General features: G+C 41.0%; 1 protein-coding gene across 8 annotated transcripts in view; it reads left to right on the forward strand.

Annotated features, from left to right (window-relative positions):
• The window catches only part of LRRIQ3 (leucine rich repeats and IQ motif containing 3), a 102,152-nt gene extending 81,335 nt beyond the window's left edge, over positions 1 to 20,817 (forward strand). For 7 of the 8 annotated variants that reach the window (XM_039483222.1, XM_039483220.1, XM_039483229.1 and 4 more), the window contains one exon: positions 2,913 to 3,118. In XM_039483222.1, coding sequence (XP_039339156.1) covers positions 2,913 to 3,096 — 184 coding nt within the window. In that variant the 3' untranslated portion in view covers positions 3,097 to 3,118. Of the gene's footprint in view, positions 1 to 2,912; positions 3,119 to 20,709 lie in introns of those variants that run through there. The other variant, XM_039483226.1, reaches the window with a different exon arrangement.
• Positions 20,818 to 23,556: the final 2,739 nt, after the last annotated feature.

The following is a 23,556-nucleotide window of genomic DNA, read 5'->3' on the forward strand; positions in this document are numbered from 1 at the left end:
ATCACTGATTTAAATCAATCCACCTGCAACAGGTTCATCTGTCATTTCAAATGCAGTATGATAATGTTGGCCTCTATAATCCAATTATTAAATTCCCAAATCCCTAGGCCTGCTTCCTGGCTCACTATTTTACAAGACACTTACTTTATTTATCAGTTCAACTGACACACAGAAAATACCTGAGATTCCAAGTGGGAGCATCTACCAGTATAGAGTTCTGCTCTTTGTCTTTCATCAGCACCAAAGGTATTCACCAAGTGATTGGCAGTTGTGGTGGCTCACAGCAGACAAGGGATCCAGGTATATCTGTACATTAACAATTAACTCATTTGAGGAAAATCACCACAGCAGGTGAACTATCAGTTCACCTAATTCCACATCTTTCCACTACTCTGAGTCTCAGGATCACACTGTTGCCAATGCAGAGAACAGTTCATGGGGCAGTGCTAAATTCCACACCAGCAAGGGCTTATCTACCACAGGAAAGATTCAAGACCATGGTAAGTTTCATCAGCAGCTTACATGCTTATCCAGAAACATCTATGAGAGTATGCCTCAGGCTTTTGGATGTGGCCTCATAAAGTAACTGTGGTTCTTCAAGAAGTGTTGTCCACATGGATTCCATGACTCTTTCCTTGCTACTGTGGAGTCCTATGCCATCTGGATTCTGTATTGGCAAAGGAACTGAAGGACAATTGAGCATGCTTGTGCCTTGTTATAAATTCTCCGTTCAAGATTTGTATAGGCAAAACTCCCACTGCTTTCAAGAGGAATTTTGCCTAAGTAAGGATTTCAGGATTGGGCCCTCAATTAATACTAAGATAAGTAATTACGTTGTTTCTTAGATCAGATTTGGAGTTTTTGCTTTGTTTTTATTTGTTTTGGTGGAATTTGTTTTTTTTGCTGTTTTTTCTGTACAGCAGTGAAAAAAGAGATCTCCATTGTGTGTGGACTGGGGCACCTACTTTATGCACTATACCTAGAGGCTTAATTGATTTATTTTTTACATTTCCATAAAAATATCCTGGCCTCTTTTGGAAGCTAAGTTGTCTACTGATGTTCAGTTTGACGAAATGCACTATGGCCAAATTATAAACGACATAAATTGGTTGATAATAGATATAGTTGGAGACTTTTAACCACAGCTATACTGCTTAATCAAATTTAAAAACTAGAGCACAATGCAACATTCTAAATAAGTGCAAGTTTTAATAGTTTGACCATGAGGATTCCTCATGAACAGGACAATACCTACTCTTTTTGAGTGTCTTTTTAATTTCTGATGGTAGAATCCCTCCACTGGCATAAAATCCAAATAAAGGGGCTCTATGCAAGTGAAGTGCAGTAAGGTTTAAGAAGGTGAAATCCATAATTTGCAGCTAGTGAGTGATGCTATTGCAGTCTTTGTGGTTACTGTTCCTATGGCTGGAATAGTTAGTCACAGCCACTTTGTGCTCCTGGTGTTCAGTACTGGGACTGTTTATAAGTGTGAATCCTGTGGCACCATTCCTGGCCTACCAATGTCATAGCATTCTGTACCAGTCTGTGGAATTGGCACAGAGACCCTCTCCATGGCTGTCATCCCTGTGCACAGCCCCCTCTGTGGTGTCTTTGCTCCTGTGCAGAATTTAAGTCATGCAGAGCAGTGGTTCTCAACCTACTGTATCCCTTTCAGCTCACTTTAAAACTACGGTACTTGCTTACAAAATCAGACATAAAAATACAAAAGTGTCACAGCACATTATTACTGAAAAGCTGCTTATTTTCTCATTTTTTACAATATAATAAATAAATATAAATATTGTACTTCCATTTCAGTATGATAGTTGAGCCTGTTTTTCACTTGTGAGCCCTGCCATGCTGGGAGGCAATGAAGTGACAGCAACAATTAAGTTTTTCTCCACGTTGAGTCTATTCCTACTCTCTGGGCCAGCATTAGGGGGTCACAAGCAGGGCAGTTCCCCAGGGCACCATGCCACAGGGAGCCCTGCAAAGCTAAGTTGCTCGGGCTTTGGTTTCAGCCCGGTTGGCAGGGCTCGGGCTTCAGCTTTCTGCCCTGGGCCCCAGCATGTCTAACTCTGGCCTTGGCGACCCCATAAAAATGAATTCACGACCCACTTTGTGGTTGTGACCCAGTTTGAGAAACCCTGATATAGTTTATACTGTTCTATATACAAGTTATTGTCTATGTGAAATCTTAGTTTGTACTAACATTGCTAGTGCTTTTTTATACAGCCTTTTGCAAAACAAGGCAAATATCTAGGTGAATTGATATACTTCCTGGAACATCCTTTGAGAACCCCTTGTGCAGGGGGCCTGGTGATAGTCCTCTGCACTGTAGGCAAACTTCAGCCTACAGGAGCAAAAATTATTCCTACGGCCTGTCTAAATTATATATAAATTAATTACTGTGGGAAAGGAGGTGAAAGAAGAGGAGCATGGATATAGTACAGTGGTCCTCAAACTTTTGTACTGGTGACCCCTTTCACACAGCAAGCCTCTGAGTGTGACCCCCGTTATAAATTAAAAACACTTTTAAAATATATTTAACACCATTATAAATGCTGGAGGCAAAGTGGGGTTTGGGGTGGAGGCTGACAGCTCATGACCCCCCATGTAATAACCTCACAACCCCCTGAGGGGTCCCGACCCCCAGTTTGAGAATCAAATTCCAAATCTAGGAGAAATTTTCATTAAAATGAATTTAATTAATCTAGCTTAATTGGAGAACAAAGAAGCTAGACACAGTTGTAAAATATAAAGAAGAAGCCAAGAGCATATACGTATGAAAGAGTCTAACTTTTAGAGACAAGACTTTTATCAGGAAATTTGCTCAGCTGATCTATGAATGGTAAACCATGGCTGCAAGTTGTATGAATAAGACTGAAGTCTCTTCCTTTATTTTCCTCCAGGCAATTGATGTTACGAAAAGAAAACTTAGTAGAAAAAGTAGTTCTGGGTTCCATTGTTTCTCAAAACGCTAGTGAGAGATTACAGCAAGCCAAGGCAAAAGTTGCAGCTGTAAAGGATCATCAAGCCAATATGAACAGTATGATCAGGCTGCCATTAAGCAGCAGTGCAATAAAGCATGTATAATAAACTCCAATGTTTAAAATGCTAACTTGCAACATTGTAAGTGAATATAAACCAAACCGTGTCTTTTTATTTGAATGCTAAATGTGGAAGTCTATACTCTCATCACTTAAACTGAACTTCCAGGCCTTTATTTAAGAAAAAAAACATAATGAAGAGAAATAGTTATGTTTGTTTACTTCTAGAATGTATAAAAGTGTAATGCTAAGTGTACTTTCAACCCTGGTCTTATTTTAAAAAAATCAACATTTACTATTAGATACTCTAGTGTATGATATAGCTCAGTATTTTCCTAACCTTAGAAGTGACTGTGATATTTCAGATTGCATTGTGTGGCAATTGGTGGTAAATGTTTACTTTAAAATGGCGAGGACAACAAGTGTGCATACAGTTATCATCTGTACTTACTCTGAAAACTAAATTATTCAGTGCGACAAAAATAATAGGGTTTTTATGGTTGCTAATGTACCAAATAGCAAGAGTGCAATTAAAATTTTGACTACAGTTATTGCAGACAGTGCTGCTGAAGCTTTGCATCAGTGCTGCCTCAGTAAATGTATACATACAACAATGCCATAAGCATTTAGCTCTATTTGGAATGTATTTTCTGTTTCATTCTGGCAACCCCTGGTGCATTTTCTCCTAGCTGCTAACTTTCATTAGCACGCTGTGTACTTTGATTCTTCTCATTAGCTGCTTTCGTACATGTAATTAATTATGTTTCTAGTTTATTCTACTTACATTCTTTTTATACATAGTTCTATGTATGTGTACATGTGTGTGCATGTCTATATAAAATATGAACGACAAAGTGGGTGAGGTAATATCTTTTATTGGACCAAGAGAGAAGATCTCTCACCAACAGAAGATATTACCTCACCCACCTTGTCTCTCTAATATCCTGGGACCAACACGGAAACAACTACACTGCATATATAAAATATAGTCATTTTTATTATTATTATAATTATATCTTTCTTGTGCCAGCGTTGGCACGCAGGGCGGAAACTAGTTTCTTCCAGTACTCTCTTATTTGCTGCTGCTTCTGCACTTTGATGTGGCTGTTGGTCCCAAGCCTGGATAAAGTTGGGAGGATTGATAACACAGCTAACCACCTAGCCTCATTTAAAAAAAAAAGTCACTGGTTTAAAGAAACAGAATCAGGCTACCATTCTGATAAAAATGGCTCCTCAGTAGGGAACACTGCTGATCCTTCATGCTACATGGTGGTAAAAGCCAGTTTTGGGAAGTCAGGATCCCGAAAACTTTGATATAGCAGCAAGAAAACACTTTAAAGTTGTTCTTTGGAAAGTGAGAACAATGTTTCAGACATAAATAGTCTCACAGGTCATGAGGGAGATAAATAACTATAAACTTTAGTATATTAATTTTGCTAAATAAATATCTTTAGGTCCCCTAAAACAAAATCATTATGATTGCTTAAAAAAAAGACAACCTCCTTACTCTACCATTGTTTACTACGTGAAGTTATGCAGTTTTTTTTCATTCTCTTCTCTCTTTTTCATTCATTCCACATGATATTTCCTATTGCCAATTCGTCTCTTCCTTTAGTTGTGCATAGGCCACAGCCATATAGAAACAATCTTTTTTAATACGCAGGTGTTAACTGTTAAGATAGAGCAGAAGGGCACTATCATGCCCTTATGTTCTTATGTATGAACACACTTTGAGCTAGTCCTGTTACAAAAGGGCTAGATCAAAGCATTCTAATGAACTGTTAGTGTGTGGCAGCAGAGTGCACAATGACCATTAGATCATGGCCGACAAGTGAAGAGTAGATTCACACCCCAGCTCCCCACAATCTAGTTGTTTGTGTCGACAAGCCATAAGTGTCCAATACTCTTGTGTGACTGTACATGAGTACTAGCTAGGGCTGTGATCTCTTAAGCTAAACAGGATGAGCCATAGTCAATTCTTGTGTGGGAGAGTGATGAGGCAGAGAGGCCCTATAGCAGCAGAGAAGGGGTTAATGAGAGCCGTTGCTCTCAGCTAGCCCTGCCTCACTATACCTGCAGCCAATGCCAAGCCTTGAAGAAAAATAAAAAGACAGAACTTGGCTGTTCTGGCTGGGAAGGAGCTCTACCTCTCTGCCTGAAAGGAACTTTGCTTGCAAAGTTGTGTAGAGAGGCCCCCAGAAGACAGGGGGATGGCCTAGTATTGAGTTACATTTGCTTTTTGCTGTAGAACAGCCTTTCTCAAACTTTAGCAACCTGAGGATTTAAAAATTTTCAGAGACCTCCAATCCCCCGCTCAGCCGCAGGCTCCGCCCCAACTCCACCCCCTCCCCCAAAGCTCCACCCCTGTCCCACCTATTCCCGTCCTGCTCCGCCCCTGCCCCTCCTCTTCCTTGTCCCCTCCCCTGAGCATATCCCATCACCGCTCCTCCCCCTTCCTCCCAGCGCCTCCAGCATGCCTCTGAACAGCTGTTCTCCGGCATGCAGGAGGCACTGGGAGGGAGGGGGAGGAGTTGATCAGTGAGACCGATGGCCCCAGACATGATTCCACTCCCTCTCCCAAGCGCACCACATCCCCGCTCCTCCTCCTCCCTCCCAGCGCCTCCTGCACGCCAAGGAACAGCTGTACCCTGGTGTGCAAGAAGCACTGGGAAGGAAGGGGAGGAGTTGAGTTGATCAGCGGGGGCCCTGGAGTACTGTGGGCCCCAGTTTGAGAAACGCTGTTGTAGAACATTTTTGCAGCAGAGCCCCTCAGCCACACCCACAAGGAGATAATGCTAAAGGGAGAATTAGCTGTTGGGGCGGAGCCCACCTCAGTGGACATTAGAAATAGAGAATTCTTCCCACCCAGGAAGACCTGTGTTGACAACAGGCTGCCCAGAAGTTCCACAAGGACGCTCTGCTCCTGCCACACCGCAACAGGGGGACTTCCATGGAAAACTTCCATGGAAGTGGTGCCAGCATTTATGTAAGTCCCACTTTTTTCTCTGAGACTGGCTGGTCTAGCTGCCCAGTATCATGTTAGGGGTTGTTGGATGGAAGGGCCATCTTTTGGATGACATGTAAAGGAAAGCTCCCAACAATGTAATGTAAAAAAATATCTAGACAATTTATAGTAATTCTAACTCCATATTTGGCTTCAGTTTGTTGTGGGGGGGGAACTATTCTTGTATGCCCCCAAACTTGTAAATATTTATGCATATAGTTATCTTTAAAGTTAAGTATGTGTGTGTTTGCCAGCGAGTGGGATGAGGGTACGTGTGTGTGTGGGGGGGGGAGAGAATGGGGTGGATGAGTGGTGGGGTGATAGCAAACTGTTTAGGGATCCTTTATAAATGCAGGCATCCATTAAGACAAAATCCTTGGGGATCTGGAGTCTGAGTCAGAATCAGATCAGGAGGCATTGGGACAGCGCAGTTGTTTGCTTTGACTGGCCATTTAACTGGGATAGACTGCGTGGGTTGATTCTTTGATGGATAAGACCATGATCTCAGCAACAGAAGAAAGAAACATTGAGTGGTACTGGGAGAGTCTGTGACTGGTGGTATTTTTCTGGATCTGTGCTCTACTTCGCTTTAATTTGTCCCTGTATAAGTGGGATTAATTCTGAGCTAATTGCAAGCACTTGTCTTTCAGTCTCATACTTTGCAACCCGCCTGTGATTTGGGGGTAGCTTATATATTTTATTCCTTATATAATATAGAAATCCTCTCTAAGCCTTCTTAATAAAAGGCCAAATTTCAAGTAGTCTTAAATTTTGTACACCCATTTCCTGAGGCTACTTGAAAATTTGTCCTTGAATAGAATTTTTTTTGAAATCATGATGCTCAGTAGCATCAATTAATTAATTAGCAGAACACAGAAATCATCCACACACACAGGCAGTTATAGAACTCAGAAATCATCCCAAATAGGCAGTTACAGAAAACTGAGATTCAATTTGTTTATAAAAGTCATGTTTTAAACAATTTTAAAAATAATTTTGCAAGCATTTAAACAGTACTTGAAACTTCTAAACTTTGGTTAGTAACTAGTAGAAAGTAATATCTGTAATTTACTGGAGAGAAAAAAGCAAGTGAAATACCCAACCTAAGAAAAATGGTCATTTTAGCAGGAGTGTAGAATTAACTGATTAGAATAGAAACATTTCATCATATCTGCTGTTCAGCTTTTACAGCAATTTTAGACATTTATGTAAAATTTAAGTAGCCTGTCTCTGATAGTGTTTTCACTCTTTGATGTGGTATAAGAGTTTTCGTTCATCTTTCTTCATTCGTCTAGATTATTTTCTTAGGCAAACAATATTTCTAATTTCTGTCTTCTGATCTGCTCAGTGTGTCCGGCCATGTGTTGAATTAAATTGCTAATGAATCCCATAAGGAGAAGATATATTAAATCACAAGTACATTAAAACCTTGTCATAAATAAAAACATGAGAAGGTCTGTCTCTAAAACAGTGTTTCTCAAACTGGGGTTGCTGCTTGTGTAGGGAAGCCCCTGGTGGGCTGGGCCAGTTTGTTTACCTGCCCCGTCTGCAGGTCCAGCCGATCGCGCTTCCCACTCGCTGCAGTTTGCTGCTCCAGGCCAATGGGAGCTGCTGGAAGCGGCACGGGCTGAGGGACTTACTGGCCGCCGCTTCCAGCAGCTCCCATTGGCCTGCAGCAGCGAACCGCAGCGATCGGCTGGACCTGTGGACGGGGCAGGTAAACAAACCAGCCAAGCCTGCCAGGGGCTTTCCCTACACAAGCAGTGACCCCAGTTTGAGAAACACTGCCATAGAGGATACAAGGAGTATGGCCTTCTGATTCCATTGATGATTGAGATCAGTGGGAAAAAGGAAGCACCCACTCTGTGGCAAACTGTCTCTCTCCACTGCTCTTGATGTCCCTGCTCCACCCTGGTAGGATAGTTCTATAAGCAACTGGCTTGATCACCCTCCCCTATGCGTCTGCTGTACTCTTTCTCTATGAGGGGACATTAGCATATAGGATGATTTAGTATATGTCTGTGTCTATATGAGACTATAATCTCCACTTTGTTTGGAGAGTGTCATTTTGATTGTACAATTGTACTGTGCCTTCCTTTTTATCTCCATCTTGGACTGGGATATCTTGAATTATTGACAGAGGGTGAACAGTGCAGAGCAACTAAGGGTCATTAACCTTGAGAGTCTCCTATTCAAACAGAAGCATCCATAGACAATGAGTTAAGTACCATCCAGAGAAACCATTTCTCCCAGGTGGCCTTGTACCAAGCAGCAGATCGTCTATTGAGGGACTGCAAGCAGCTCAGATTGGTCACCCGAGAAAGGGGACAGCAACTTTATAAAAGATGGACTCTCTCAACAACCATTTTAGAGAAAAATGAACAGAAGCAGGTAAGAGAAGAAGGAAGAGAGGTGGATCTTAAGACCCTGAAAATACACTGTCCAAATCCCAAAGGGCTCTTGGAAGGGAAACTGAGGCAGGGATTTAGAGCATAGGTTCTGTTCTTTTTGTTTCTTAGCACAGTATATATCTAATGCTGCCTAAGAATTGAGTGTGAGAGCTAGAAATTCCTTTGCAGAATCTGTTATTTGCCTATGCTGCCACGTAATCCTTGAAGAGGAAAACAGTAAATCAGAGAGGGTCCAGAGCTTCGGCGGAACTCTAGGAATATGCTAGTTTCAGGGCCAACACAATTGGACTGTGGGATTTCCCACAGCCAAGAGATGTCAGCCACAAAGGCTGCACCTTGATGTGTGTCTAAAGGTTTTGAAAATTCAGAATGAGTGTGTGTCTGTGTGAAACATTTTATATTATGACTTACACACAAAAAGGTAAAAGAATGTTAATATTGCAATTCCAAGCACTCTGAAGTTAGTAAATGACATAAAAGTTGCCTGTATAACTTTCTCATACCCTTTGTGTGTATGTATTATGATAATTTTGCCCAACATCATAGGAAGTTTGTGTCAGAGCCAGAGAAAAAAAACTCAGTTCAGTGACTTAAATGCAAGATTATATACTTTCTCTTGTTGCAAACCTCTGTCTCATCCAGTGTGCTGAACGAGACAGGGATCTTGGAGAACAAATAATATGTGATCATGTAATTAAAAACTGTATCATAATGTATATGCATGAAGGGCAAATTAAGGATGAATGGTCTGCCTTTATTCTAGAATTTGTAAATTTCTGAATGCTTGACTTTGCAATCTTAATAATGTTCTTTTAAACATTAGTACTATTTTGTGTTTAATTTCCTAGGTTTAAATAAATCAAACACACGAAAAAGCCATGAGAAATTCCTTTATGTGGAATTACATTGGCACCTCTCATGTAGCAGCCGTAAGGTTAGAACCCAGCTCCTTTAGAGCTACAGTACAGACCTTTAGCGCATGAGATAAAGGGGTAACTGGTAGCATTAGTAGGCTGCTATAATATATGCAAACTACCCACTGAAGGGGGAGAAAGACAGCCTGTTGCACCTAAGTACAAGTAGCTGAAAGCCGGTGCTATCTCATATGTGTAATTCATAAAGTCAAAATGGTTTTGGTATTCAAGTATATTGTTTATGGGAAGTATGAAAAGAGGGTGAGTGAGTCTATGTGTTGTCCTGTTAATTTTTTGTTGATATGTGTGTGGAAAATGAGAGCTATGCATTGTAGTTAAGGGTTATGTGTGTTTGGGTTAGTTGTGTGGGTGTTTGTGTTGATTTGTGTCAGTAGTTGTATTGTGCAGGAAGATTTGTGTGGGTGGTAAATGGTGGCAGGGGCTGCAGTCAGGTGGTACATGTCCTGGGGTTGTTGTGTTTGCTGCTTCTGTTGTGTGATTGATTGTGTTGATTTGTATCTAGAGGGGATTGTGCTGGAGGATTCTATGTAGATTAGGAGGGGTGAGTGAGATTTGGAGGGTTGAGTGCTACATTGAGGGCTTTTGTGTGTTGAGGATTATTATGTATGCTGGTTCAACAGACATAATAGGCTTCAGAGTCACACACAGAGTAACAATCCCGGAATCTTCTTGTATAGATTTGCTAGATAGCAAAGAAATGTTAGGAATCCTGGGTTTTATTGCTCACTCTGGAGGGGAGTACTGTCTAATGGTGAGTCAGTACAGCCAAGCACATACATTTGACATATTCATTCTGAGGCAGTATGACTAAATGGTTGAGTCTTTGGTCTGCCATATTAGAGACCGATATTCACAGCTCTCCAGAAGTGACCTTTTGTAATCTCTCAGTTGTCTAATTTCTAAAATGGGTGAATGATTGTGGACTGCCTCCAAAGGTCAAGATAGGAGATGGTGCTCAAGAATAAGGGCTGTGAAGCTCACAGGATTATTAATACTAATGATCAAGAGAGGTAAATTTATAATTCATGGTCTCATCTTGGCTCCTAATCCAGTTCACCTTTCCATAGGCCAAAGTGGCTATTAATGAAGCAGCATTCACTCTCCCCCCTTCCTCTGGGGCTCTAGTTGTGTGCCTACCAATTAAGAGGATCTGTGGGGGCTGCATGCTCAATGCAGTCAGTATGTAGGAAGCTGGAACATCCTACGGGCTGCTTAAAAGTTTGGAGATTTTAGCAACAAGCTCTACTGATACTGTGCAAATGGGTGATATCCGGAGGCTTACAACCCAGTCAAATCTAGATAGGTTTTCACGTTGGCAGTCCTGGGATCACATATCTTATGCTACCACCTTTCGAAACATCAAGTTCTTGCTCAAAAGCATGAAGGCATTAGAACTTTTTAAAAACAAAAAAAAAACCACTTAGATTTTTTTTAATATTAGCAAAAAAATTTCCTATAACTTCTTTCTCAGATTTTTGAGGCTGAACCATTTTCATTGAAAGTTTCAAGAAACAGAGCAAACATGGACATTTTCAGCTTGATCAGCTAAAGTTTGACAAAATTACAAGCAATTGATTTTCTGCTAGCCAGGCCTGTAATTATGTATGTGCAGAGAAGGTGCAGAGAACCTGAAGCTTCATATCTGGGGAGTAATTAGAAGACCAGACATTCAGCTGGATTCTCTAATCAGATCCTATCTCTTTGTGCCACTTAGGAGGTACAAAGGGGCTGGAAACTGGCCTCTAAAGCCTAACAGAGAATTCCCCAATCCTAGGGGTACTTCCTGCTGGTGCAAAAATTCTGATTCTGGGCATAGAATCTACTACCATCCCCTCTCTCACTTTTGGCCCAAAGGATGACAGGGTCTGGGAGGGCCCTGGGGAAGCCACTGTGCCTATTCTCCTTTGGGGTGTGTTCCATTTAGCATTTAGAGATGCCTGTCAGGATCTCTACATGTTGTTGAAGCCAAAACCGGTCCCCTGACAGGTCCTCTGCCACTCCCATGCTGAGCTGAGCAAAAGTTTTGGAACACAAGAAAATCTGTCCCAGTATCTATGACTTTTAATGATTTTCTCTTTCAGTATATTATATTGGGATTGTGTTAGTAAGATTAGACATACATTCTAAACAAATGTCACCACTTCAAGGAGATTTTCATTTTCTTGTTTTGGTTGGTCTGTAGTTTAATCACTTGATTCATTAACTTTCCAGCCTTCTTGCCTTCCCTATATCTGATATCAGGTGCTGAAGGGGTGAGGTAATGCTAATATCAAAGGAGTAAAGCATCTTGAGGAAAATGTAGCAGTAAATCATAGTGACCATAAACACTTGGGTTCCTTAAATGCAAAGTGCAACAGAAAGTTGTTTTCTTTATTAATTATATTTTATTTATTAAAAATAGCAATTTGCTGTTGGACTTTGTAATATGCAGGCTTGTGGCTGTTGGTGTTTCCAGCCATATGTGATGGACAGCCTTTAGTATTCAGTATCCTTTCATAGTTAATTTTATATTTGATTTAAACATAAACAAGGAGTGAAGATTTTTAGCCTTAAACTTGACCTAGCTCAAATTTAAACAAAAGCACATTTCTGTTCCACTCAAACTGCAAAAACTCCTTGATATTTCCCAAACGAAAAAAGAAAATTGATAGGAAAAAATCAGCATTACGAACTATAAAGAATTTTAAAAACAAAAGTTAGAACTATTGATATTTTTTCCTTTTGGGCGGATCTCGTTTAAGTCCATGTAACGATAGCATTTTACTAAACTCCTGATCCTTCAGGAGTTCTGCATGCCCAATTCTCACTGATTTAATTCTGCCAATGGGTGAAGTTCACCCCAGTGCAGACAGCCTGTGCACTGTCCGTCATACCACTTCAGCCCAACATTAAGGGATTTCATAATGCAAAGTGTCTTGAGCAGATCCCCTGCACCAGACCCCTAAAAACCCAATAGATGTATAAAAGTTACATGAGGAATCCTACTGATTTCACTGGGACATTATTTGAGTAAAGATATCTCATGTGCATAAAGGTATATGTGGAATGGGTTATGGTACTACTTATATGAGTAATAATTACTAATTTTTGTAAGAGCTTGGTGATCACATGGAGTGAGATTTTCACCCCACCACATCCCCTATATGTTGCCATAAAAACCCCATATCAGTTTGGGGGCGAATTCTCCCAGTGTTAGCACTGGATAAGACAGCTATAAGTTGTTGTACACAGGCCCCCTCACAAAACCTGGCATAGGGGTGTTCCGGGGTGACATCAGAGGCTAGCGGGGACATGCTGGGGGTGGAAGGGTAAAGTATGTGGTACTATGGGGATTCTGAGCAGCACCAGCACTCACAGCTATTGAGGGCTACCAGAATTGAAAGTGCCCAAAGTTAGATTAAAACCTTTTGAAGGCACAGTGCAAAATCTTCCCTGGTTTTCAGAAAGGCACATTAAAAACATCTCCCATTATTGCCTTAAGGGACACTGAACCAAGTATCTTTTAAAGTCATGCAGACTGCTCAATAGAATTCCTTGGAAGCATAACAATGAAATGTGGTTGGATTATTTTTTTTAAACCAAAATTGTATTTCCTGCACATCATGTACAGGACCAATTTGATATGTTCAGTTCTTTCACTAGCACTGGTCTTCTGGCATTGATAGAATGTCAGTGTGGAAGAGCAAGGCAAGGCTATTCTATTGACGTATGCTAGCAGCCAGTCCAGATGGATCTCATTAGATCCAATCTGTGGTGTGCCTGTTATTCTATGGGGAATGAGAGACTGGGCAGTGAGGGAAACTCTTTAGAAAAACCAACTTAGGTAGAAACTCAGGCTACAATGTATGTTGTGTTATTCTTCAACTGGGGATAAAGTAGAGCCCAAGAAAGGGGGCTGGGCATTTGGATGTTAACTCAGCATATGTGTGCTGTGTAGAGGGTAGTCTGGGAACTCTGCTTGTTCGCACTGGTATTATTGGGTTGAATTTATTAACAGAAAAATAATGCTGAACTCTTTGTTTTGGTGCAGGAGTTTAATTCGTAATCAGATATAAAGTAGATTAAGTTTGGGTCCTACTAACCTTGACAGTATCACTTCAATATTCTATCTGAAGATCCCTTTCCAAATAAAAATAAATGACAATTTAAAATTTCAGAGGGGTAGCCGTGTTAGTCTGGATCTGTAAAAGTGGCAAAGAGTTCTGTGGCACCTTATAGACTAACAAACCTATTGGAGCATGAGCTTTCGTGGGTAAATACCCACTTCGTCGGATGCATGTAGTGGAAATTTCCAGAGGCAGGTATAAATATGCAAGCAAGAATCAGGCTACAGATAACGAGGTTAGTTCAATCAGGGAGGAGGAGGCCCTCTTCTAGCAGCTGAGGTGTGAACACCAAGGGAGGAGAAACTGCTTTTGTAGTTGGCTAGCCATTCATAGTCTTTGTTTAATCCTGAGCTGATGGTGTCAAATTTGCAGATGAACTGAAGCTCTACAGTTTATCTTTGAAGTCTGGTCCTGAAGTTTTTTTGCTGCAGGATGGCTACCTTTAAATCTGCTATTGTGTGTCCAGGGAGATTGAAGTGTTCTCCCACAGGTTTTTGTATATTGCCATTCCTAATATCTGATTTGTGTCCATTTATCCTTTTACATAGGGACTGTGCAGTTTGGCCGATGTACAGGGGCGGCTCTAGAAATTCCGCCGCCCCAAGCAGGGGGGTGCGCTGTGCCGCTCGCGCTGCCCTTCCCCGGTTCCGTGGCCGGGGCAGAAGTGCCTGCGGACCGTCCCGTGGTCCCGCGGCTCCGGCGGAGCATCCGCAGGCATGTCTGCGGGAGCTCCATCCGAGCCGCGGGACCAGCGCACTCGCCGCAGTCATGCCTGCAGGAGCTCAAGTGGAGCAGCAGGAAGAGGGGACCCTCCGCAGTCATGCCTGCGGCAGGTCCGCTTGTCCCGGGGCTCCGGTGGACCTCCTACAGGCATGACTGCGGAAGGTCTGCCGGAGCCAAATGCCGCCCTGCCAGGACAATGCCGCCCCACGCGCCTGCTTGGCGCGCTGGGGTCTGGAGCCGGCCCTGCCGATGTACATAGCAGAGGAGCATTGTTGGAACATGATGGGGTATATTACATTGGTGAATGAAGTGGTGATGGTGTGGTTGATCTGGTTAGGTCCTGTGATGGTGTCACTGGTGTAGATATGTGGGCAGAGTTGGCATCGAGGTTTGTTGCATGGATTGGTTCCTGAGTTAGAGTTGCTGTGGTGCGGTGTGTAGTTGCTGGTGAGAATATGCTTCAGGTTGGTGGGTTGTCTGTGAGCGAGGACTGGCCTGTCTCCCTATATATATATATAATTTGTCCATCGCTCTAAGATTGCTAGATTGCTCTGTAATTTTGATCAGTCCCCTTTGGAGTGTGTACTTTCCCTTCTACAGCGCTTAGCTTAATTTGTGCCCAGGGCTTGCCCGGCATCTCTAGGCTTCGCAGTTCATAGTCCCGCCACCTCGGGGCTTGCTGCGTCCATTATGAAAGTAAACAAAATTGCTTCAGCCCCAGCGCCTAATTCATTACAAATTAAGCATTGTCCTTCTACTTTAATATCCTCATATGATTTTATTTAATGTGAAATTTACATTGTTCTTCAGATCAAAACCCTGCAAAACCCCACTTGATACCTTCCTATATTTGGAGATTACCCCCAGTAGTAATTACTTGGCTCTTGGCCAATTTATTTCCCCAAATATGTGTTCAAACCGTACAGCCTGTTTCCAACTTCTTAGTAAGTTTGTGTTATTGTATCAAAAATGTACTCATGTCAAGTTAAGTTATATCTACTTCATTATTGCTGCCCAATGTTACATAGAACAAAACATTTTTAAAGGCATCAGTTGAAATTTATTTGACAAAACCTGTTTGATTAGTCCATATGCTTCCTTGCCAGCATCTCCTCTCTGTTGCAAGTCAAATGTTTACATTTAGATTTTCTTATTATTAGTTCTAATATCTTACATAGAACAGAGTTAAATTAATTGGTCAATACTTCCCCCATTCTCCCTTTTAGAAGATTGGAACCATGTTGGCTTTTCTCCCGTCAGGTGCCTAATCTGTCTTCCAACATTTATCAAAAGTGATTGCTAATAGTTCTCTTTAGTCCACTCTTGGGTATATCTTGCTCTATCCTGCTGATTTGTATGTTTAATTTTAATGGATATTCCTGTACCATCTCTTTTTTGCTAATTTGCTCTGGATCACTTCAATACTCACTCATTTAAGTTTGATAACTTAATAATTAACACTTTAATTTTTATTATAAACTGAAAAGAAGTATTATTTACTACTTCAGCTTCCTTTGTACTTCTTCATCTATTATGCCACCATGAAATTTATTTAATAGACCCTATTTATTCCTCTAATTTTATCTTTTTTGTGGAATACGGTATTTGTAGAAATTTTCTTATTTCCTTCAGTGCTCTTCATTAGCATGATTCTACTGTGCTTTATTTTTGCCCTCTATATTTCTTGTTTTTACTTATTCTTCCTTGTTTTTATATATTCCATAGTTCTATTTCTGTTTCATTTGTATTATTAACCTTCTTAGCTACGTTTGTCTTACTGTTCTTCTTTTATTTTACACCGAAATGCTTGCCTTTCTCTTTTTTATGCTATTCCTCAACATATCTATACTAAATTAGCACTCTTTTTCTCCTGATAACTGTACCACTATAGAATCATAGACTTTAAGGTCAGAAGGGACCATTATGATCATCTAGTCTGATGCAGGCCACAGAATCTCACCCACCCATTCCTGTATCAAACCTGTGTCTGAGCCATTGAAGTCCTCAAATCATGGTTTTAAAGACTTCAAGGTGCAGAGGAACTTCCAGCAAGTGACCCGTGCCCCATGCTGCAGAGGAAGGCAAAAACCTCCAGGGCTTCTGCCAATCTGCCCTGGAGGAAAATTCCTTCCTGACCCCAAATATGGCAATCAGCTAAACTCTGAGCATGTGGGCAAGACTCACCAGCCAGACACCCAGGAAAGAATTCTCTGTAGTAACTCAGATCCCGCCCTGTCTAACATCGCATCACAAGCTATTGGATTACATTTACTGCTAGGAGTCAAAGACGAATTAATTGTCAAAATTAGGTTATCCCATTACACCATCCATAAACTTATCAAGCTTAGTCTTGAAGCCAGATATGTTTTTTGCCCCCCACTACTCCCCTTAGAAGTCTGTTCCAGAACTTTACTCCTCTGATGGCTAGAAACCTTAGTCTCATTTCAAGTTTAAACTTCCTGATGGCCCGTTTATATCCATTTGTTCTCGTGTCCACATTGGTACTGAACTTAAATATTCCCTATCCCTCTGATATATTTATAGAGAGCAATCATATCTCCCCTCAGCCTTCTTTTGGTTAGGCTAAACAAGCCAAGCTCTTTGAGTCTCCTTTCATCAGACAGTTTTTCCGTTCCTCGGATCATCCTAGTAGCCCTTTTCTGTACCTGTTCCAGTTTGAATTCATCCTTTTTAAACATGGGAGACCAGAACTCATTCCAGATGAGGTCTCACCAGTGCCTTGTATAACAGTACCAACACCTATAACAGGACCCTTCTGCTAACTAACTAACAATTTTCTGCTAATTTTATTGAGGCAATGGTGTTCATGTCACCATATGCAACAATTCTGTCAGGTGTCTGTATTTTCTACCCAGTCCAGGTGAATGCACCTCACCCACCACACCCAAACTGAGCCTGGACACTGTGTCAGGGAAAATGTGCAGCTGCTTCCCCGAAAGATGAGAGATCATGAAGCAATACTTACAATCTATGCTGGACCTTTGGGTAAATGAGGAATCCAGTAGTGATTGGAGAAGGCCAGTCGTGTTGGTCTGTAAGCCAGATGGAACTACCCGATTTTGCATCAAATTTAGAAAAGTCAATGCCGTGTCAAAATTTAACACATAATTCATGCTGTGCATTGATGAGCGAACAGATCACTTGTGTGAAGCCAAATATATTACCACCTTGGATCTTACCAAAGGATAGTGGCAAATTCCACCCATGCCGGAGGCTCAAGAAAAAATGGTCTTTGCTGACCCCTTTGGCTTGTATCAGTTCCAGACCATGCTGTTTGACTTACCTCATGCTCCAGCAACATTTCAACAGCTAATGGAGCAACTCCTCCATCCCCATAGTAGTTATGCCACCGCATTCCATGACGATGTCATGATTTATAGCCAGAGCTGGGATGACACCTGAAGCAGGTTGCTGCTATATTCTGGACCCTCAAAGAGGTCAGACTAACAGCAAACTCCAACAAATGCAACATAGGCAAAGACAAGGCAATCTACCTGAGGTTTACCTTGGGGGAGGGCAAGGTATGACTTCTGGTGGACAATGTCCAAACCTGAAGGATCTGCCACACTCTGACTTCAAAGAAGCAGGTGCAAGAACAAATGGATATAAACTGGCCTCCAACCAGTTTAGGCTTGAAATTACATGAAATTTTCTAACCATCAGAGGAGTGAAGTTTTGGAACAGGCTTCCAAGGGGAGTAGAGGGGGCAAAAACCCTAAATTGTTTCAAGACTGAGCTTGATAAGTTTATGGAGGGGATGGTATGATGAGATTGCCTACAATGGCATATGGTCCATCTGTGACTGCTACTAGAAAATATCTCCCTTTGCCAGAGATGGGACACTAGATAAGGTGGCTCTAAGTTATCACAGAGAATTCTTTCCCAGATATCTGCCTGGTGGGACTCCCCCACATGCCCAGGGTCTAACTGATCGCCATATTTGGGCTTGGGAGGGAATCTTCCCCCCAGCTCAGACTGGCAGAGACCCTGGGGTTTTTCGCCTTCCTCTGCAGTGTGGGGCATGAGTCACTTGTAAGTTTGAACTAGAGTAAATGGTGGATTCTCTGTAACTGGAAGTCTTTAAATCAAGATTTGAGGACTTCAGTAACTGAGCCAGAGGTTATGAGCCTATTACACGAATGGGTGGGTGCTGTTCTGTGGCCTTAGGTGTGCAGGAGATCAGACTAGATGATCATGGTGGTCCCTTTTAGCCTGAAAGTCTATGAGTCTTTGAGGTATGCAGGTTTCTGGAATGGTGGGATAACTACCACTGGATTCTCATCTACTGTGGCCCTTCTCACCAGTCTGCACAAAGACAGTAGCCTGAAAAGATTCACTGGATGAAGGCCTGTGAGAGAGCCTTTCAGACTTTAAAGGCTCACCTCTGGAGTGATCTTGTCTTCTACAGCCTAGATTTCACCGAAAAATATCTCCCAGACTGATGCCTCTGAAATTGGGTTGGGAGCATTCTTGTCTTGAGTGGCTGGCAGGGACCATCCTGTCCTCAACCTATGCGGAAAATTGTTCCCAAGAGAAAAAGCCTACTCTGTGTTAGAAAAAGAAGGTTTGACTGTGATGTAGGCCATGGAGGCACTCAGATGTTACCTTGTAGCATAAACTTCACCCTAGTCAGGTGCTGCCATTATGGCTCCATGCCATGAAAGACACCAATCCCTGACTCATGATTTAAACCATGCTTCCACTGTTCCTGCCCATGGTACTGCAGCTACACTGCTATTTATCCCCATTGAGATACCACAAATATGTGTATGCGAGCAGGGGAATCCCACCCTTATCTCGTAATGTAGACATAGTCATAGTGGTCTTTTGGCCACCAGTGTCTCTGGACCACAATTTGGGGACCACTGAATTAGGGCACTAGTAGATGGAGGGTTCCTTTTAAATAGGACAAGGGAGACCTGTTATGTGCCCCATCCAGGACAGCACTAGAAGTAGAGACATCTTTATTCGCCAGTGAGCTCATGTTGTTATCCTACAGAGCTATCAGCCTTACACAAAGCAGCATATACTCTATGCAGTGGTTCTCAAAGCATGTGGCACTGGAGCATGATTGGTAAATATCACACTAATGGAGGTGCCTCCATGAGCTCTCAGCACTGTCTGAGTGTTAGTTTCCATGCCTCTTTCACCTGCCTAACATGTCCGCATCTCTCAGGAAATTACTAAGCAGCCCAGGTGTTCAGGTAAGACCTACCAGTGAGGGTGAGTGGAAAGGGAAAATGCAGAAAATGATTTTAATGTTAAAATACAGAGACTGATTCTTCATTATTTGCTCAGGCAAAACATCTGCAGAATTCACATCAGTTTACATGTGCAAGGAATGAAGCCTGAGGTCCACAGCTGGAAAGGATATTCTGTTACAATTGTTGTTATTTAGTGAGACTGTTTTAGCTGGCCATATTTGCTGGACAGGTGCAGGATCTGAAAAATTAATAATGAAGAGAACCCACTCAGGAAAGTGGGGTAAAAATCATGAGACTTTCCCATTTAGCAATGTTATTGGGGGGATTTTATGTGTGTCCTGTGGATTTTTTTGTTTGTTTCCTTTTTTTTTTTTTTTTGGTTTGTTTGAACATTTTTTTTGGGGGGGGTGGTTTTGTTTGTTTTCTTTTGTGGTGGGGTTGTTTAAATCTCTGGGATTGGCAACACTGTAAATAGTGAGTAGTCAGGCTGAAAAGCATGAATCCCAGATATTATTCCTTTAACCGAAAGCTTGTGTAAATATTCTGGGAAATAATGCATCATTTACTTATTTTTCCTAATGGAAGGGTAGATGATATTGATTGTATCATTAGACTATTTACTATTACTATTTGTATTATGGCCATTCCTAAAGTGGGCAATTGGACCAGCCTTCTTTTTTGCTCGGTGCTGTCCCTGTGCAAAGAAAGAGAGAGTCCACATCTCAAGGAATTTATAAGATTCCGCATCTATGCAATAGATTTTTAATTGTGTTTTTTCCAGTATAGTTGGCACTAATTTAGGCTCCAGTCATGCATACACTTCTGTATGTGCTTTATTTTAAGCACCCAAGTGGTCCCATTGACACAAAATAGCTACTCATGGGAGTAAAGTGAAGCTTGTGTTAAGAGGAATGTTTCAGCTTTGCTTGATTAAGTAGTACTTTCCAGTAGATGGCAGCATACATTCAAATTTTTTTTAAAAGAAAACCCTTTGAATTTAATACGTGAAAAAAATGTGAAGGAAAATCTTACTGAAGTCCACAAAACAATCTTTAAGACATTGTTTGCTAAGTGCCTATGTTTGATGTAATCCCCAAATATTTGATTTCTATTTGGTTTTAGTGTTAATATATACTTTGAGAAACTGGTGTAGAGAACCACGCTCCAGGAGCTCAAAAAGGAAAATTCAATGTGATCTGGAGTAAATAGAAATGAGTCTCCCTTTGTCTGACTGTAGGTTTTTGTTCTTTTTCAGGCCTGAAGCTGTGTAAAAAGGTTGAACCACAACAGAGGAAAAAATTATGTTAGATTTCATAGATTTAATTTACTTTAAAAAAAATTGACCTATGAACCATGCTGTAATCTAAAAGTTACTATTCAGGAAGGATTTAATTGAAAGAGAAGAATGTAATTTGTAAATTGCTTTTATTTTTATTTATTTATTTATTTATTTTTTTGGTGGTGGTGGTGGTACCCTTGGTTGCAGTGTTTTTCAGAAATGTCTAAAGATTCCATTTCTACCAATCCAAGAATGAATTATTATAATGACCTACATAGTCACCTAATGCTACTGATTAAAAACATGATTGCCTGCACTGGAAAGATAAAAATATCCTTTCTTCACAGACAGAAAGGCATGAAAAAAATATTTTTCTGACAATAAACAAGTTCACCTTGGACTAAATCCTGTGAAGTGCTGAGCATTCTCAACTCTTGACTCCACTGAAAGGTCAGGATATTCAACACCTCACAGTATCTGGCCTCTTAATTCTTGCAATAAGTATTAATATTTTATGGCAAAACTTTATCTTATGTGATTAATATTCTATAGCAACAATGTATGAAGAAATGTTCTAATGCAGAGAGACCCAAAACATTTCTTTGTGTTGCTATTAGGCAATACTTAAAGGTTTTATTATTATTCATTACTTATTGATTCAATTAAAATGAATGTCAAAAATAAGTGAACTCTGGTACCTTTTCTGTAATCTTTTAAATAAGTTTAGGGTTATTCATTTTTTTTAAATTTAATCCAAAGGCTCACAAACAAAAAAAGGAGCCCTGGGATAAGAGGAAAGGTAACTCGTGGATCAGTAATTGGTTAAAACATAGGAAATAAAGGGTAGGAATAAATGGTCAGTTTTTACAGTGGAGAGAGTTACATAACAGGGTCCTCCAAAGATTCAGGATTCAGACCAGTGCTGTTCAACAAAGGGGTAGACAGTGAGGTGGCAAAGGTTGCAGACAATACAAAATTACTCAAAATAATTAAGTTCAAAGCTGACTGCAAAGAGTTACAAAAGGATTCACAAAACTGGGTGATGGGGCAACAAAATGGCAGATGAAATTCAATGATGATAAATGCAAAATAGTGCACATTAGAAAATACAATTTCAACTATACATACATAATGAAGGGATCTAAAGTAGTTATTACTACTCAAGAAAGTGATGGTGGAGTCATTGTGGATAATTCTCTAAAAACATCTGCTCAATGTGCAACAGATATCAAAAAAGTAACCGAATGTTAGGAACCATTAAGAAAGAGATAGAAAATATCATAATGCTGCAATATAAATCCATGGTAGGGCCCAGACCTTGATTATTGCATGCAGTTCCAGTCGTCCTATCTCAAAAAAGATAAATTAGAATTGGGAGAAGGGCAGCAAAAATGATTAAGGGTATGGAATAGCTTCCATATGAGGAGAAATTAAAAAGACTGGGACTCTTTAGCTTAGAAAAGAGACGACTAAGTGGGGGATATGATAGAGGTCTATAAAATTATGAATGGTGTGGAGAAACTGAATAGGGAAATGTTATTTACCCCTTCATGTAACACAAGAATCAGGGGTTACCCAATGAAATTAACAGGTAACAGATTTAAAAATAACACAAGGAAGTACTTCTTCACACTGCTCACAGTCAACCTATGGAACTTGTTTCCAGGGGATGTTGTGAAGGCCAAAAGTATAACTGGATTCAAAAAAAAATTAGATAATTTCATAGAGGTTATGTACATCAATGGTTACTAGCCAAGATGTTGAGGGACTCACCCCATGCTCTGGGTGTTCCTAAGCCTCTGTCTGCCAGAGGCTGGGACTGGACGACAGGATAGCTCACTTGAAAATTGCCCTGTTATGGTCATTCCCTCTGAAGCATCCGGTACCAGCCACTGTTGGAAGACAGGATACTGGGCGAGGTGGACCATTGTTCTGACCCAGTAGGACTGTTCTTATGTTCTTAATCATATAGTTCCCAGTTCTACCACTGTTAGACACAGCGAGTACATTACTCTGCAACTAATCCCACTAATATCATTCCACAACCTATTCTTTGGACTCATGTCTTTTCTGGCTAGTGAAAGTGGGGAAGACAGAGTCCATTGCTTATGGAGGTTGTCAATGCAGCCATCAGGATAAGCATGTAGTCAATTTCTCTCATGGAAGTTGCTATGTGGCTTTCACCCAAGAAACCAACACTGTCATTGCTAATCCAGCCAGCTGTCTAATTCACTGTCTACAATTTTGATTATAGAAAGGACTGGACAAGACAACCCTGAGTACTTACATGCCTTCAATTATCTTTACCCATGTCAGTGTTAGTACAGAGATTTGGGTCGACGTCAAAGACTGCATCAATGGTGTTAGTAGCTGGTGTCCTCATTGCATTGCATATTTCTGATTGTGAGCTGCTGTCTTACCTGTGGATTGTAACAAGTGTGGATGGAACTACTCTCAGTGACTCCATTCTATCCTTGCTGAGTCTTTCCAGAGGAGGGTCTTGGGCAATTGTCTTTATATGACAGCACTATAGATCGAGTTCTAAAAGGGTATGTCCTGTCCCACTCTTGTTCAGCATGTATATGGTGCCATTGGGAAGGTTATTGAGGAGGTATGGGTATGGTCATCTCAGTATACTGATAACACCCCAGTCTATATTTCAGTCTCATGTGATCATTGCTATTGAACAGCTTGTCTTGATGAGATTGGGCATAGGTGAGAGCTAGCTGATTGAAGAACAATCTGAATAAGTCATGATGCTTGTAGGCTCGCAGATGAAACTAGAAGACAGAATTCCTGATGCATGGTGTATGTGGTATTTGT

Source organism: Mauremys reevesii, linkage group 8, assembly GCF_016161935.1.
Source record: "Mauremys reevesii isolate NIE-2019 linkage group 8, ASM1616193v1, whole genome shotgun sequence".
Classification (NCBI taxonomy): domain Eukaryota; kingdom Metazoa; phylum Chordata; order Testudines; family Geoemydidae; genus Mauremys; species Mauremys reevesii.